The following is a 19,029-nucleotide window of genomic DNA, read 5'->3' as shown; positions in this document are numbered from 1 at the left end:
ACCTCTCACGCTCTACAGCAGCTTCGAATCTTCACTAGATTACCCTACATCACCATTATGCTTCAAAACATCCCAAAACAAACCGAAAAATGCACAAAATCTTTCATTTTTGATTCGAGCTGGGTGGAGCTCCTGGTGAGCTGCTGGTATACTACATCATATGAAATCATAAAAATACCAACTACTACTACTACCAAACGTTTTGAACCATCTTTTATCATCATTCTGAACAAAATTAAGTGACCAGTGTGGTATCAGAAGTACCGGAAAGCACTTTGGTACCATTGAGAGAATCCCTTGAAATGACGCACGAAAATTTTGACCTTCTTCACCCAGATGGTGAGAAGTCTCAGATCCTTTCCAGACTAACAGCATAGACAGACTATGCATCCAACCTTATCACATCACTATGAGGAAGAGTTGGCTTTTCTTGTCTTGGCTGGTAGGGCACTTTGAATTTGAAAATTCGTGTTTTGTTTTCTGCTTTTTGAGAGAAAGCGACCCTGTGCCGGTAACCCAGTGAATCGTTTGCTTATTACTGTGCGTACTTTTTAACTACATTAACTCTAGATAATACCTAGCTAAGCAGCAAGTTCTATCCTGTTCTTTGTGTAGAGCACGAAATTTAAAAAATAATTTTTGCATCTCACGAAATACTAAAATCGATAGTTCTGTGAAGACAACAATCCTGCCTCCGGTTTCATGGTGGATCTAGCAATGGGATACTACAATGAACATCCCACAATGGTAGGGGGATTGATTTGCGAAAGTTGATTTTTCGGATTGCGGACCCTACCAATGCTAAGCACTTCGTAATGCACTTGACCGAATTAAATTTCATCCAGTATTTATTGAAAAACGCGAAATCAAGTTTGAGAAATAAAATTCCCCAATGAAAGCCCATACAAAAATTCTGTACGACATAATGTATGGGAAAACACAGGATTTTATGGCGCCACTTATAGTCCAATGTTGTCGAGTTTTCCGCGAGTTTCTGTGACCTGTAAGGCTGAAAGAAGTGATCCTAGGTAAAGTAGATACGCTGATTATGAAATTGGCATTGGGGTTTTGATGAAAAGATGTTTTGTGGTGGTTAACGACGAAAATTTGTCTTGTAAAATGGTATCTAATCCAAAACAGCCAAGCTGTAAAAAAAGAGTGCGGCCCTGAGAAAGGCTATGGTGAAAAAAGATGTGAAATCCAAGGTGGCGGCCAAGAAATGGCTGTGATGGTAGGTTAATGGTAAAAATTTTAAAAACGAAAATTCAGGTGAATTTAGTGCCAAGACCAAGCGGCACCAAATTCACCTGAATTGTTGTCATAAAATTTTTTACCATTAACCTGCCATCACAGCCATTTCTTGGCCGCCACCTTGGATTTCACATCTTTTTTCACCATAGCCTTTCTCAGGGCCGCACTCTTTTTTTACAGCTTGGCTGTTTTGGATTAGATTTCACTTCTTTTTGTATTTGTATACCCCAAAGCCGGCCTATGGCTGGCTTTAGGGCTTTTTAACCTGTCATTTTTTCTTTACTACAGGAAGAAGAAAAGATGAAGCAGGATGATTTCTTTGTAGCTGACCTCTCTGCAAGGTGATCCTTCTAGCTGATCTCTCTACCGGATGACTTGCTTGTAACTGAACTCTCTACAGGGTGATTTGTTTGTAGCTGAACTCTCTACAAGGTAACTTCTTTTAGCTGATCTTTCTACAGGGTGATTTGTTTGTAGCTGAATTCTCTACAGGGCAATTTGTTTGCAGCTGAACTCTCTACATGGTAGTTTCTTTGTAGCTGAACTCTCTACAATGTACCTTCTTCTAGCTGAACTCTCTACAGGGTAACTTGTTTGTAGTTGAACCCTCTACAGGGTGATTTGTTTGTAGCTGAACTCTCTACAAGGCAACTTCTTCTAGCTGATCTTTCTACAGGGTGATTTGTTTATCTCTACAGGGCAATTTGTTTGCAGCTGAACTCTCTACATGGTAGTTTCTTTGTAGCTGAACTCTCTACAATGTAACTTCTTCTAGCTGAACTCTCTACAGGGTGACTTGTTTCTAGCTGATCTCTCTACAGGGTGACTTGTTTTTAGCTGAACTCTCTACAGGGTGATTTGTTTGTAGCTGAACTCTTTGCATGATTGTTTCTTTGTTACTGAACTCTCTACAATGTGACTTCTTCTAGCTGATCTCTCTACAGGATGACTTGTTTCTAACTGAACTCTCTATAGTGTGATCTGTTCATAGCGGAACTTTCTACCGGGTGATTTGTTTGCAGCTAAACTCTTTGCATGATTGTTTCTTTATAACTGAACTCTCTACAAGGTAACTTCTTCTAGCTCATCTCTCTACAGGGCAATTTGTTTGTAGCTGAATTCTCTACAGGGTGATTTATTTGAGCTGAACTCTCTACATGATGGCTTCTTTGTAGCTGAACTCTCTATTAGGTATCTTCTTCTAGCTGATCTGACTACAGGGTGACTTGTTTGTAGCTGAATTCCCTACAGAATAACTTGCAATGTAATATAACTGTGTAAATTATACATGCAGCTGAATGCTTTATTAGGGTGACTGTTCTATTAGAGTATCTCTATCTCGCATTTGCTACACGTAGTTGCCTTTCGAGTCATAACTCAGTGATTTGTAATCCGATTCTTCTGTACTACTGCAAGAACTTTCTATGATGATTATTCCAGCTACATACTGATTTTCAGTTCATTGCTCTAAGTGGTTTGCCTGGTAGACACGAAAACTAATAGTTTTTTTATTCATAAAAATCGATCGCGTAATTTTGACACAGGTTGGGTTTTGTGTCATATCTCCATGGTCTTTATCCCGATTCCTTTCAAACCACAAAAAGGCACTCCTACGATGGTTGCTCCATCTACATATCAATTTTCAACTGACTCCTCCAAGGGGTTTACCCTGTAGGCGTGACAGACCTTCGACCTTATCTTACGCAAATAATCGGTACTAACTCCGTGAATGTTCACCGGATTCCTACCAAAGTTGGTACGGAGATCCGCCATAATGAGCCCTTTAAGTGTGCCAAATTTCAGCCCAATCCGAGCATGCATTCTTGTTTTATGGCGAATTTTGCGAAGTGTGCGAAATGAAGAAGATGAAGAAGAAGAAAAAACGAAGAAATTAAAACGAAATTTTGTTCGCTCGTATCTCGGAAATGGCTGGACCGATTTTCTTCAAATTTGGTATGTAGACTCCCCTAATCGGGCGGCACGTCTCTAGCAAATTTGGTTCCAATCGGATAAGGGATCACAGAGCTACATAGGTGTGAAAATTGCGTTTTCTTTCTTCCTGTTAATATACTCACGGTGTGGTGCGCCGGCTTCTTGGGCAGCACGACACACTATCGTGTGTCTTGATACTGTAGCACCATCTAGGACACTTCAGAAATCTGCGTTACAACCATCCTGGCTTTCAAGGCATCCATCCACGTCAATATAAATATAGTTTGCAGTGGCGGATTTAGGGGGGTTTCAAGGTTTCCCTTTGAAAAATGATTGCGTAACAATTAAGTGTTTTAATTATCGCGGCGTGCGTCTCGATCGAGATACTCTAATAGAGCAGTCACAGTAGCTACTAAAGTAGTGTATAATATATTTTATGTACTATTACTAGGCTGTGACTTTTTTTTTTTTTTTTTTTGGGTCTCACCTTACCAAACCAGACGATGTAGTACAAACTTTTGCGTATCTCATGTCAATATATATCTCCACCTTCTAAACTGGAAACCCCCTTTATAAATTCCTAGATTCGCCACTGGTTTGAAAGTGACCAGTTTGTTGTGTTGCGAGGAATTGCTTTATAGCATGCAAGGTGATGCATAACTTTTGAAAAAACAGTGTTAGACAAGTGATACCAACCTTGTAAGGCTTCACAACTACCTGTTGTGATGTTCTGATATGCCCACTACTATTGTTGTCATTTTTGTTGCAGCTGCATGACTGCAATTCTAGTCAGAGATAGTTTATTGTTTCTCTTTATTAAGCAGTGATGTCATCATATTATATTATTATAATTACTATTTCTGTACTTCTAGTGTGGCAAACAAAGTAAAGTACAGTAGCATCAAACACTTGCTGTCTTACTATAATATTGAAGAATACTGGTCATGTATGATTATCATATTTTACAAAGTAATTGTTAATTGTGCCCTGTAATGTCAAAGGTCACTCTGTAATACAATATCACTAATTAATCATCTGTAAATATGTTTGGCGTGCCTGTGTATAATTTGTATTTACAGAACTCACACAATTCTTAGCAAATTACTGACATAAAATTAAATATTTTAAGTGGTCATTCTACAAAGGAATGGTCACTTTAGAAAGGTTTTACCTAGCTCATACATTTTACTACATTAAATGGTTATGTGGTGAAAATTTCATGCCATTAGGAGATTCATACTCAAATTTATGGCACTTTGGATATTGTGCTTTGTGCCACATTAATGTACAGAAAAGCCCTAAAAATGTCGTACACAAAGATCACCGCTCTGCTGATTTCTTTTGCTTATATCTTTTGGTAGGAGTGACTGATTGAGGTGCGGTTGCACTAAAATGATTCTAATAAATAGCACAATATATGCCATACCAAAGAATGTAAGGAATGTAAAATTTTTGATTTGGTTGGAAATCTCTACTTTGAGGGGCGGATCCACTTCGAGATCCAGACTTCTAAAAGCGAGGGTTCCACTCTTATAATGGTGTACTCTCCAGCAATGTTTTACAGTAAAATCATCAACATTTAGGCCATTATAAATGCAGCTGAAACCTTAAGCAGTTGCTGTAATAGCCTTAAGACGATAATTATTTTAGAGGTGCTTATTGCGTACAAAGGTAAAAGATAACTGCTTCAAGTGATATTTATACTATGTGGAAACCAAAAGGAGTATAATATAGCTAGCTAGCTAGACAAAAAAGTTAACAAACTAGCTATTTAAAAAAATTAAAAATTTCAAAAGGAAGTAGGGGTTGATATAATATACACGCTACAAAAAGTAAGGAAACAAGCTCAACAATGTTACAGCAGAAATGACAGTAGTAAAAAGTAAGGAAACAAAATTAGATGACTACTTGCTAAAATGAGAGATGCTAGCCAAAAGTAGGCATTAAAATGTGTCTCATTTTAGCAAGTAGTCGTCTAATCTTGTTTCCTTACTTTTTACTACTGGATCATTTCTCATTTCAACTGTAACATTTTTGAGCTTGTTTCCTTACTTTTTGTAGCGTATATATTATATCAATCCCTACATCCTTTTAAATTTTTAAATTTTTTAAAATAGTTAGTACACACTAAGGTTGAGTAAATCTATTGATGTATTCCCTGAATGCCAAATTGTGTAAAGCAGCAGTGTATCAATGTCAGGTAAAGCTTTAGTTTGCCTGACATTTTCATTGGGATTTAAAAAAAATTATAATTGTCTCTGCTGTAGAGCGTTTAGTTATAGAAACAAATCATCCTGTAGAGAGCTCAGCTACTGTATATAGAAACAAATCACCCTGAAAAGAGTTCAGCTACAAACAATGAGAGTTTCAGCTACAGTTCAGTTATGTAAAAAGTCACCTTATTAACTACAATATGTGATAATCATCATTCAATGTTAAATATACAAATATTTAATCAGACAAAAACTATACACGCAATTACTTCCTTTGTTCCACAATTCCTGCAGTAAAAGGAAGCACCAAAGCCAGTTTATAGCCAGCTTTGTGGCTTTCAATACAAAAAGAAGTGATATCTAAACCAAAATAGCCAAACTGTAAAAAAAAAGAGTGCGGCCCCCCAAACGGCCAAGGTGAAAAAAGATGTGAAATCCAAGGTGGTGGCCAAGAAATGGCTGTGATGGTAGGTTAATGGCAAGAATTTTAATTACGACAATTCAACTGAATTTGGTGCCGAATCCTAGTCACGCAAATTCACCTGAATTGTCGTAATTAAAATTTTGCCATTAACCTACCATCACAGCCATTTCTTGGCCGCCACCTTGGATTTCAGATCTTTTTCACCTTGGCCTTTTTGGGGGCCGCACTCTTTTATTACAGCTTGGCTGTTTTGGTTTAGATACTCTAATAAAGCAGTCAGTTCTAGAGCATAATCTTGATTTTGAAAGCATAATTTTGAGCATTTTAGGCTTAATTTTTGAGCAATGCTCAAAAGCATAAAAGGTAACATTTTGGGCATAATAGGCCAGAGCCTATCTGTCAAGTTAGAGTACTGTTCTCCACCCCTGTTATTGACATAGCAGTAAACCTTTCAAGTTTACAGAGCATACAGAAGAGGATATACAGAAGGTGATGGTAATAGTGATAATGAAGCAGAATGCAAGTAGCTATGAAGAAGCAAAGAGTTGATCATGATTAGCTATAAAGTTATCTATTGAATACTTGAAGCTAATCATAAAGATTCAGTAGACCAATCTATCACAGCTAGGGACCCGCCGATTATGCTGGCATAATAATGAGCATAATAGGTGCCTGAAAGAATTGAGCATAATGCTAGCATAATAGGTAGAATATTTTGTAACAGTATGAATTCTTGCTTATAAAAATAGCTATCACAGAAAGATTGATATACTCTAATAGAACAGTCAGTAACTCTAATAGAACAATCACATAACTGACTGTTCTATTAGAGTATATCGATCTTTTCTGTGATATGCATTTTGACAAGTAGGTTTGTGCTTCAGCCACTTATTATTTATCCATAAACTGGAAATTATTAGCAGTGCATGGGAACTGAGGCATAAATAATTGGGCATAATTTGAGCATAATAGGTAAGTTTTGAGCATAAATTTAAGTATAATAGGTAAATTTTTGAGCAGTGCAGCATAGCATAATAATTAAAATTATGAGCATAATCGGCGGGTCCCTAATCACAGCTAACTCCATAGCTATTGGACTATTGGTAAAAACATTATAGTAAATGCTAGTGAGCATCAGTATATCAGAAGCTCTGTAAAATAGTAGATTTTAAACAGTAAGTTTCATTAAATTTCAAGCATTGTAAAATTAAAACCTTGTCAGTGTCTTGGGGCTGTGCTCCAAGACCTCCACATCTGAGTCCTACTACAGTACCACTGGAAACCCCTTCTAAAAATCCTAGGTCCACCCCTAAAACCTCTACGCGACTACGCGACTCACTACCGTGAGTCTCGATAAATAAGATTATTATTACATTTACTGTACAATAGCTAATGAAATATATAAGAAATTGAGATATTTGTAATGAGCTAGTGTAAACAAAGTGCTAGTCAGGCTGCTGAAAAAGATGAGTTCAGTTCAGTAATTCAGATAAAATAACATATTTTTGATGTAGCATGTAATAACATAATGCATAATAATTGCTTTCAGTGTAACATATACAAGTTATATAGTCAATTATATATAGCCCTACAAGTTATATAGCCTTTGAAAGAGAAATACAAAACATGACATGTTAGCATTCTTTTGCACAATTGTAGACGCTAAGACTGATGCAGAACAAAGCATTATAAATCCACTATGTGCATGTACGCAAAGTACGTACTAACTGTTTAATTATGTAATACACGTACAGTGTATATAATATATATATATGTATATATACATATATGTAGCTACCTTATTGTTTGAAAAATAATGCTTTATAATTCTAAAAACATATTCAATTCATACATTTATTTGGGATCATTACAACACAATTGCCTTTCAGTAGCCTTCATTGTGGGTAACTAATAATAATTCAATATTTGAACAATAATATAAATTATACTGTTGAGTTACGTTCTATAGTTATGCCCTTTCCTTGAAGCAGTTTGATCAAATTATTATGACCACCAACATGGGCAGTGCTATACAAAGCTTTTAAAAAACCCTCCAGTTCTCTTTGAGTTTTGTTTTCCAAACATAACAGAAAATAGTTTATTTTTTCAGTTGGAGATTTTACAGATGGTCCAGCTGGATTTAAGTGTTCTCTTTCATTTCTAACTAACAATCCATATGTATTTAAAGTTCCATATAACTCTTTCATGTCAATATAGCGTTCCATATCCTTGTGAAGGCTGAGAATAATTGGCAGTAGATCTTTATTTTCACTATTGTTGTTCACCAGTAATTCTCCTGTATTGTCTAAAAACAAGAAAACACATCAATCTATGTAATTAACTTACATGCAGTACACACTTACCACATATCGTAAATGTAGCAGAATATGAAACACTACTTCCACTATCATTGGTAGCAACACAATGGTATTTACCATCATATGCAGGTTGGAGATTCTCAAAACTGAGAGTGCTACTGTTTATTCCCCTGGCATCTGAAGGCACACTGCCATCCTCTTTCTTCCATTGATAAGATGTTGTGTTATCAGCTTGACATGTAAATGAAACAGTTTCGGGTTCACTCAAATAAACTACTTTATTCTCTGGATGGATGGTAAAGGTAGGTGGTGGGTTCCCTGATGTACAATATAAAGTACATATGTAATAAGACAGTGAATCACACTACTTTACATGCAGGTACCAAGGTGAATAAACATGAAGTCACTAAAGTGATGTACACCTAAGCATATAATTTGCTTGTCACATTAGCAACTGTATACTGCTGTTGGATACCTTCTTATCTGTGTGATGTGGGACACTATTGATATAATCTAAACTTCAATAAACCAGTCAATAAATGTGACCAGATTTGCGAAAAGGGGTCTTCCACACACATCCAATTCTATAAACGTGGAAGACCACAACTCAATGATAAAGCACCTTTTTAAACTGAAATTTTCTCCGTCCACTAATCTATGTTGGTGCTCACTATACTGACTAAATTTCAAGTCAACAGCTTTTTATAATTTGAAGTTATGAGTCATCAAAGTTGGTAAATTGGATGTGTGTTGAAGACCCCTTTTCGCAAATCCGGTCACAAATATATATCAGTGACTCTGTGAATAAAAATCAGGTGTAGATACAATACTCAAAATTCAATCAACAAACTGCACAGTTCCTTCTGTTAATGAAATAATCAATAAGTACAGTACCAGTCTGCTGTGCATGCTAATTATCCATTTTATTCTTTATGACTTCTAGGTATAACTTTGTCCTGTTTCACCTTAGGGTACTTTGCTTAAAGATTTTCACTTAGAATTCTAGGCTAATGGTAAATACCTCATGCAGGCTCTACTTTTTGTGTTCACCCTCCAGTACCTAATTAACTCTAGTAAAGTACTGTAGATATAATCTAATCAAAAACAGCCAAGCTGTAAAAAAAGGTGCGGCCCCTAAAAAGGCCAAGGTGAAAAAAGATGTGAAATCCAAGGTGGTGGCCAAGAAATGGCTGTGATGGTAGGTTAATGGTAAAAATTTAAATAACGACAATTCAGGTGAATTTTGTGCCAAGACCAAGCGGCACCAAATTCACCTGAATTGTTGTTATTAAAATTTTTACCATTAACCTACCATCACAGCCATTTCTTGGCCGCCACCTTGGATTTCACATCTTTTTTCACCTTGGCCTTTTTAGGGGTCGCACCTTTTTTTACAGCTTGGCTGTTTTTAATTAGATATCACTTCTTTTTGTATTTGTATACCCCAAAGCTGGCCATAGGCTGGATTTGGGGCTTTTTTAACCTATCCTATTTCTTTACCACAGGAAGAATAAAAAGACAGAGCAGATTATTAATACTTCAACTGTTTTTGATTTTATCAGTAATTATATAAATATATTTATTACATGTCTATTATTCCCTACTGGATAACTTGTTCGCAGCTGATCTTTCTACTAAGGGACTTGAAATGTAGCTAAACTCTCTACAGGTTGAGTTGTTTGTAGCTGCACTCTCTACAGGGTGATTTGTTTGTAGAAGAATTCTAGTTTCTTTGTCACTGAACTCTCTACAAGGTGACTTGTTTCTAGCTGGCTCTCTAAAAGATGACTTACTCTTGCTGATTTCTCTACAAGGTGACTTGTATCTAGCTGAACTATCTACAGGATGATCTGTTTGTAACTGAAATCTGTACAGGGTGACTTGTTTCTAGCTGATCTCTCTATAGGGTAACTTATTTCTAGCTGAACTCTCTACAGAGTGGGTTCTTTGTAGCTGAACTCTCTACAAGATCACTTCTTCTAGCTGATCTCTCTATAGGGTGACCTGGTCTCTCTGTAGGGTGACTTTTATCTAGCTGAACACTCTACAGGGTGATTTGTTTGTAGCTGAACTATCTACAGGGTAATTTATTTGCAGCTGAACTCTATGCAGGATGATTTGTTTGTAGCTGAACTCTCTACAGGATGGTTTCTTTGTAGCTGAACTCTCTACAAGGTGACTTGCTTCTAGCTGATCTCTCTACAGGGTGACTTGTATAGCTGAACTCTCTACAGGGTGATCTGTTCATAGCTGAACTCTCTGGGTGATTTGTTTGTAGCTGAGCTCTCTACAGGATGGTTTCTTTGTAGCTGGTCTCTACAAGGTGACTTGTTTCTAGCTGATCTCTCTACAAGGTGACTTCTCCTACTACAGGGTGACTTGTATCTATAGTTGAACTATCTACAGGATGATGATCTGTTTGTAGCTGAAATCTCTACAGGGTGATGTGTTTGTAGCTGAATTCTCTACAGGATGACTTGTTTCTACATATAGCTGATCTCTATATAGGGTAACTAGTTTCTAGTTGAACTCTATACAGAGTGGGTTCTTTGTTGCTGAACTCTCTACAAGGTGACTTCTTCTAGCTGACCTCTCTATAGGGTAACCTGATGTCTCTGCAGGCCGACTGTTATCTTGCTGAACACTCTACAGGGGGTGATTTGTTTTTAACTGATATCTCTACGGGTAGATTTGTTTGTAAGTGAACTCTCTACAAGGTGATTTGTTTGTAGCTGATTTCTCTACGGGGTAATTTGTTTGTAGCTTAACTCTCTACAAGGTGATTTGTTTGTAGCTGAACACATTGCAAGGTATTTTGTTTGTAACTGATCTCTCTACAGGGTAATTTGTTTGTAGCTGATCTCTCTAGAGGGTGATTTGTTTGTAGCTGATCTCTCTACAGGGTGATTTGGTTGTAGCTGATCTCTCTACGGGGTGATTTGGTTGTAGCTGATCTCTCTACAGTGGGTGATTTGTTTGTAACTGAAATCTCTACAGGTTGATTTGTTTGTAGCTGAAGTCTCTACACGGTGTTTTGTTTGTAGCTGATCTCTCTACAGGGTAATTTGTTTGTAGCTGAACTCACTGCAAGGTGATTTGTTTGTAGCTGATCTCTCTACAGGGTGATGTGTTTGTAACTGAACTCTCTACAGGGTGATTTGTTTGTAGCTGATCTCTCTACAGTGGGTGATTTGTTTGTAACTGAAATCTCTACAGGTTGATTTGTTTGTAACTGAAGTCTCTACACGGTGTTTTGTTTGTAGCTGATCTCTCTACAGGGTGATGTGTTTGTAGCTTAACTCTCTACAAGGTGATTTGTTTGTAGCTGAACTCTCTACAGGGTGATTTGGTTGTAGCTGAACTCTCCAGAGGGTGAATTGTTTGTAGCTGAACTCTCTACAGGGTGATGTGTTTGTAGCTTAACTCACTGCAAGGTATTTTGTTTGTAGCTGATCTCTCTACAGGGTAATTTGTTTGTAGCTGAACTCACTGCAAGGTGATTTGTTTGTGGCTGATCTCTCTACAGGGTGATGTGTTTGTAACTGAAGTCTCTACAGGGTGATTTGCTTGTAACTGAATTCCCTATATTGTGTCTAGTGTCTATATAGCTGATCTCTCTACAGGTTGATTTGTTTGTAGCTGAACTCTCTACAGGGTGATTTGTTTGTAGCTGAACTCTCTACAGGGTGATTTGTTTGTAGCTGAACTCTCTACAGGGTGATTTGTTTGTAACTAATCTCTCTACAGGGTGATTGTTTGTAGCTGATCTCTCTACAGGGTGATTTGGTTGTAGCTGATCTCTCTACAGTGGGTGATTTGTTGTTTGTAACTGAAATCTCTACAGGTTGATTTGTTTGTAGCTGAAGTCTCTACACAGTGTTTTGTTTGTAACTGATCTCTCTACAGGGTAATTTGTTTGTAGCTGAACTCACAGCAAGGTGATTTGTTTGTAGCTGATCTCTCTACAGGGTGATTGTTTGTAGCTGAACTCTCTACAGGGTGATTTGGTTGTAGCTGATCTCTCTACAGTGGGTGATTTGTTTGTAACTGAAATCTCTACAGGTTGATTTGTTTGTAACTGAAGTCTCTACACGGTGTTTTGTTTGTAGCTGATCTCTCTACAGGGTAATTTGTTTGTAGCTGAACTCACTGCAAGGTGATTTGTTTGTAGCTGATCTCTCTACAGGGTGATGTGTTTGTAACTGAACTCTCTACAGGGTGATTTGTTTGTAGCTGATCTCTCTACAGGGTGATTGTTTGTAGCTGAACTCTTTTGGTTGTAGCTGATCTCTCTACAGTGGGTGATTTGTTTGTAACTGAAATCTCTACAGGTTGATTTGTTTGTAACTGACGTCTCTACACTGTGTTTTGTTTGTAGCTGATCTCTCTACAGGGTGATGTGTTTGTAGCTTAACTCTCTACAAGGTGATTTGTTTGTAGCTGAACTCTCTACAGGGTGATTTGGTTGTAGCTGAACTCTCCAGAGGGTGAATTGTTTGTAGCTGAACTCTCTACAGGGTGATTTGTTTGTAGCTGAACTCTCTACAGGGTGATTTGTTTGTAGCTGATCTCTCTAGAGGGTGATTTGTTTGTAGCTGATCTCTCTACAGGGTGATTTGGTTGTAGCTGATCTCTCCACGGGGTGATTTGGTTGTAGCTGATCTCTCTACAGTGGGTGATTTGTTTGTAACTGAAATCTCTACAGGTTGATTTGTTTGTAGCTGAAGTCTCTACACGGTGTTTTGTTTGTAGCTGATCTCTCTACAGGGTAATTTGTTTGTAGCTGAACTCACTGCAAGGTGATTTGTTTGTAGCTGATCTCTCTACAGGGTGAGTGAAGCAATATTCTCTTTGAGGCTTGAAGAGAATATTGCTTTACTCACCCTGTGTTTGCTTCACTCACCCTTTGAGAATATTGCTTCACTCACCCTTTGTTTGTAGCTATTTTGTGTATCCTGTACTATATCACCATCATAATAAACTGTTCTATACGATGCTGTATCACTTGAATTTGTCATGGTTGGTTATCACTAGAGCTAGCTATCATGACCAACCATTGCAGCTAACCACTATTATGAAATCACTTCATGTTACTGTATGTGAGTGAAGCAATATTCTCTTTGAGGCTTGAATTTCAAAGGAATAAATAGATAAGAGTACATTATTTTGGAGAAAATGGTCGCTGTCATAGTGTCACTCTAACATACTCTAATAGAGCAACCATTGACTGTTCTGTTATGGAGTATTTTTATATAGTAGGTGCAATATCATATAGTGATACTAATTTACCATATAAATATATTGCCATATTGATAGATCTCTACTACTTTGTTGTTTGTTCAATTATTAACATTGCATCGTTGACTTACGTAAATGCCTTCACCAAAAACCTTAACATCTATCATCATTGCATCGTCTTAAGTTGACAGAAGGACAAAATGTGTTCCACCACCCTTCTTGAGCTGGAATGTCTACTTTGTGGATCTGGCTAGTGATGATCAGTCACTGCATGCATCAGCAGGCTGGCTACCTTGTGCCTGGTGAATTAAGGGCTGAAACTGGGTTGTTCAAGTTTGACTGCTTATAGAATATCAGATTACAAATGAAATGAGTTAATTATTTTTCTGATGTGGAAGTGTATTGGCCTATAGTCCTTAGTTTTGATTATACTGCTTGTCTATAGAACCTCACCGTTTATTAATGAGAGTAGATGCAGTCTGCATGAATCCATGACAGTGGATCTCTGCAAGTATACATTGAGCTACACCCACTAATCAAATATGGGTTGCAGTCTAGTCTAATCTTTCAACAGGCAGCAACTGTCATGAGCCACGCTTACTTTTATATGTGGAGCCATGCTAATTTATCAGCAAAGTGTGCTTAAGTTTGTAAGCATCCACAAAGCCAAACTAACTTATAGAAAAAGTGTACTGTTGTTTGTAAACTGATGTGGAAACCCACCCAGTAACTGACTGTTTAAACTACCTGTTTACTCTACTTACTGTATATAGAGCGCTCCAAAATGGAGCTCATGGCAATAGGCCTTGCTTTCATAGACTCGGTTTCAAGGTCTCACATCAGGGACATTCATAGTGGAGGGTGCTAACCATTTAACAAAGATAATGGACTGAAGTACAAACAACAGATGTCTTATAAGTGCCAATGGAATCTCAAAACCAACACCAGCAACTGCTAGTGTCACCAGTACTGAACACTGTAAATAGTATTGGCAAATTTTCATTAAGTGATTTGGTGATGCTATAACCATATTTAGTTCTTCATCAGAATTTGGTATTAATACAGTACTGTGCTTAACTATATGAGGTAACCTTTGTATAACGGCAATTGCCACAACGTATATAACAGCCATCCCAAATATTTTCCCAAACAAATGTATGCATCGTGGTCTGTACTAAGAGGTCATCTGTATAACGTGTACAATGGACAGCCAAGAATTCACTTACTGTATGAGCCACTGTATACAAATTTAAAAATATATCTTTAGCTTTTATATACGTAACAGTCATGGACTTAGAGTGATCAGATGTGGTCAGGTAGAGCTTGTTCAGCCAACTACCTGGCACCATAATCGCACTGTGATATAAATAATTCACAATTATCACACTTCATGCATTTCATATATATAATCCAACTGGCTTCATTGTTTAAAAGTATTCAATGAACAAACCAGTATATTTAATTAAATGAAATAGAGATCAATACAACAAAAAGTAGTGAAACAAGAGATGAATGATGGTATTACAGCATAGCTTAGTGGGAAAGTGGCATGTTATAACAATAATGCCACCAAAGTAGGGACTTTCCCATCGAGCTATGCTGTAATACCATCATTCATCTCTTGTTTCACTACTTTTTATTACATAGATCCCTGCTTCATTTTTAATTATGCTAACTAGCATTCTGTAAATGATGAAAGTTTGGTGCAACTCGAGTTTGGTGAATCAGTTTGTGATGCAGGTTGGTGGATAGAAGTTACACACAGCTATTAGTAAACAATATAAACTAGATATTATTGGTGAATAAAGTTTGGCAAATTTCATTCGATTCACCAAACCTTACTCATGCCAAACTTTGTTGCTTACAGTAATGAATTCAAGAGTGTGTCACTCCAATAGGCACTGTTACAGCAGTAAAAGCAAAAGGTCAATGAACAAGGTTGATGTTACATGATGGACAACAGGCTGGCTTCCCAACAAGGTCAAAGCAGTACAATTAAGCATTGCACAAACATAGCAAAGTAAAATGTAAACTGGTCAATGGTCAAGACAATAACTATCTCTAAAAGCTTATTTCAAAATTTAACATTGAGGCTTTGACCATCATTGTAGATTGTAGTACAGTGCCTATTGGAATTTCTTAATAGTACACCTGTATGGGTGTTAACATGTACTGTAGCTAGAGATCACGCTTTGGTTCTCAATAATGAGAACTACATAATTACACATGAAACAGCATATGTACAGTATATATGTACGTACCTATCTGTTCATCTTCATTAATAGGGGTATCAGTCATTTCTGTAGTAAAGATTACATGCATATGTATCATAACCAAATAAAACTAGTGGAATGCTAACATGTGTGTATATTTGTTAAAGCCATTTATTACAGTGGTTTATGTGCTAATACCATTAATTTTACTAATTTTAGCGCTAACACTCCTTCACCTTCACCATATGTGACCAGATTTGTGAAAAGGGGTCTTCCACACATCCAATTCTGTGAACTTGGAAGACCATAATGTACTCCAAACAAACTGAAATTTTTGCCATCCAATCTAGAATGTTGTTGTGCACTGCTGAACATATATCAAGTCAGTAGCATTTTCTAATCTAGAGCTATGAATTATCAAATTTGGTAAATTGAATGTGTGTGGAAGACCCTTTTTCGAAAATCCAGTCATATACGTATATAGGGCCACAAATCTGAGGGAAGAGTGTTTACAAATCAGATATCAGCCTCATTTTTGTGTTATTACTCTTCTGTGGTATGAGGCATGCACAGATCAAAGGTACATATTTATAATATAGCAGGAGAAAGAATGCTATGGCTACAGTATTCTATAACATTGGCTATTGGTGAGATGGTGTGTAAGGAATGATGTTATTATCTTGGTATTTTCCGACGTACAAATTTCTTTTACACGCAAGCTTCCCTAATGGACTTATCACTTGGAAATAATATTCTGCATTGAAAGTTAAATTGTTGCTCGAGACATTTGGAATTTTGGTATGAGCATATTTAAGCCAGGATTAATTGTAATATTTGTTAGATCAATATATCTTTTATTTTAGATTGTTTATCTACGTATAATCAATGTCAAAAGGAACAGCTGATGAACAACCTACTTTGGAGTCCAAATTATGATTTGAAAATAGTTGATTGTGACAGCGACTTATAACATTGAGCGTTAATCCCTATTTCCATGTAATAAGGCATAATGAACACAACAGGCTTGACTTTTAAACACTGTTCAAAGCAGACCTTCAGTGATGGCCACATGCACGGCAGAACAGCTAATAACAATTATAATTACAGAAATATCCAATACTATCTTCAGACATAGACAACCTCCCTTGTTCAATGTGCATTTCTTTTTACTTCAACATGTATGACCCCTTAAATTTTCTCAAATTTCCTTGTACTTGTTGCTTAATACCTTAAGGCTTAATTATGATTGTTGAACCTGTGCATACCACTCCAAAAGTAAGCATAGCAGGCTTTCATCTTAATGCATTACCGGGTATCAATTACTAAAAGTGAAATGGTCATTATATGGTTTAATTTCAGCTACATTCAGCCTGTTACACAGTATTGCAAGCAAGGATCAATCACCGCGTTAAGTACTCTCATGTTGTCATGATTGATACTCTCATAATAAGCTGACACAACTGTAAGTACCTGTAAGCACAAGCACAAGGAAAAGGAAAATTACCGCAAGGAAAATTAAGAATTTTAGTTCATACAATACATATAACAAACATAGTGAAACAACTACAACAAGGAGGTAGTCTAAATGGTCATTTAATCTCTGTGCTTCAGTTTAGTCATGAAATTCTATGTCCACAGACTCCACTAGCACATCTGCAGGTGTACACATTATTTCATTATCACCAGTTACACAGAGTTACAATGAAAAACAGTACAACAATCCAATCACCATGGACACTATGGATGATAACTGTTATAGCTAATCAGCAAAGATACATGTACAGTGAAGCCATAATGTACTTCTACAAATTGATGTCTTGCGCTGCCAGAAAAAAATGGGACAAAGACAAGCCCATGAAGCATGCATTGTAAATATGCCAAAAGGCACCTGTTAGGCTGAGATAAAGTCTAGCAATGCAAAAAACAAGCCTGTATCCTTAGCTATTACAGTAAAGTGACCTGTGAGTAAGTAAGAACACCTGTAAGTATGTAAGTAAACTAGCTAAATAAATATAATTATACATAATTATGTATGCAAATAAGTAAATAACTAAGTTAGTGAGTTGCTAAGTGAGTAAGTAACTAGGTGAGTAATTTAGTGAGTAAGTCAGTAAGTTAATGAGTAATTCAGCTAGTCAGTCATTCTGCAAACAATTCCACTAAATAAAGAAATTTAACACTCTGGCAATTTATTGGCTGATGAAACTGTTGGGCTTAATTATAGTGTACCTTATCAAAAGGCTCCATGAAGGTATTTTGAGGCTGTAATCTGTTCAGTTTTTGGTGAGAATGTACACACCTCCATGATGCATAGTAAAATTATACAGTACATACAGTACTACCGTACTGCATGAACAAAATTAACTGTGTTACATAATTATGATACTCATAATTATTAATGCATGACAGATACTGTACGTACCAATTTCATTTCGAGCACCATCACCTGGTCCTATAATAGTTAAACAATATAATACAGAATATTTACTCCAATTTAATACTAAAGAAATTTAATATACATATATATAAATTAAAAATTGCCAATTTAAAAATGAAGTAGGGATCTAAGCGAAAAAAATAGTGAAAAAAGATTTGAATGATGGTAATACAGCATATATAGTTCAGTGGAAAAATCCTGGCATCAGAGTTCTAGATCTGCAATATTGTGCATTTTGTGTATCACATACCACCATCAATAAACTGTTTGATACGACACGGTATCATGATACTATAATAAAGTGGTCATGGCTAGTTATGACTACTACTAGCTAGCATAGCAGCTAATGGTTGTAAAATATCAAATTTACAATTTATCTGTACCTTAAAGAACTGATACCAATTTTGCATTTACTGTGTATACAAATTTGTGTTTTTGTATACATAGTATAATTATGTAGATACACTGCAGGCGAATTATACTGATGTGACAATTAGCTTGTGTGTTCTGATATGATCTCTTTAGTATGGTGAAAACAGAAGTACTGTAATTCACTTTATTTTTGTGCAAAAAATTGTGACCCAGTCTGGGAAACCCAGGCTTATTTCCTATTTAAAATTAATAATAAAAGTATCGAGAAATGCCGGTTTTAAGTGTTTAGTGTGTTGTAGCTCACCAATGGTTGAAGCTATGTACCAAATTTTCACACATTTTACACCAATTCCTTACCTTCCACAGCATCCACTGTGCAAGTAGCCAACAACTAAGTTTCCAGCCATTTTAGATAGTTTTTAAACTGAGGTTGACTGTATCAGGCGAGCTGCAAAATGGGTGGGAGGTGGGGGACCTGGAAGGTGGGCAAAATGGTGTCCAAAAATTGAAAAGGAAGGCATAGCGATGATGAATTAGTCTACGGTTTGGGACATTGAGGTCTCAAAATTGGCTAAAATGAAAGTAAATTCACAGCAGAGGTACTTATTCAACACCACAGAGCTGTACAGCC

The 19,029-nt window shown here is 36.7% G+C and overlaps 1 protein-coding gene across 2 annotated transcripts in view; it reads right to left on the bottom strand.

The window, feature by feature from the left end:
* Positions 1 to 7,447: 7,447 nt before the first annotated feature.
* Positions 7,448 to 19,029, bottom strand: part of LOC136262884 (uncharacterized) — a 47,201-nt gene continuing 35,619 nt past the window's right edge. For both annotated transcript variants that reach the window (XM_066057305.1, XM_066057310.1), the window contains exons 7-10: positions 18,012 to 18,041; positions 15,638 to 15,676; positions 8,184 to 8,456; positions 7,448 to 8,125 (exon numbers count right to left, since the gene is read on the bottom strand). In XM_066057305.1, coding sequence (XP_065913377.1) covers positions 7,764 to 8,125; positions 8,184 to 8,456; positions 15,638 to 15,676; positions 18,012 to 18,041 — 704 coding nt within the window. In that variant the 3' untranslated portion in view covers positions 7,448 to 7,763. The remainder of the gene's footprint in view (positions 8,126 to 8,183; positions 8,457 to 15,637; positions 15,677 to 18,011; positions 18,042 to 19,029) is intronic.

Source organism: Dysidea avara, chromosome 1 (genome assembly GCF_963678975.1).
Source record: "Dysidea avara chromosome 1, odDysAvar1.4, whole genome shotgun sequence".
In the NCBI taxonomy this organism is placed as follows: domain Eukaryota; kingdom Metazoa; phylum Porifera; class Demospongiae; order Dictyoceratida; family Dysideidae; genus Dysidea; species Dysidea avara.
The sequence above is the reverse complement of the archived record's forward strand: the minus strand, read 5'-3'. Positions and strand labels throughout refer to the sequence as shown.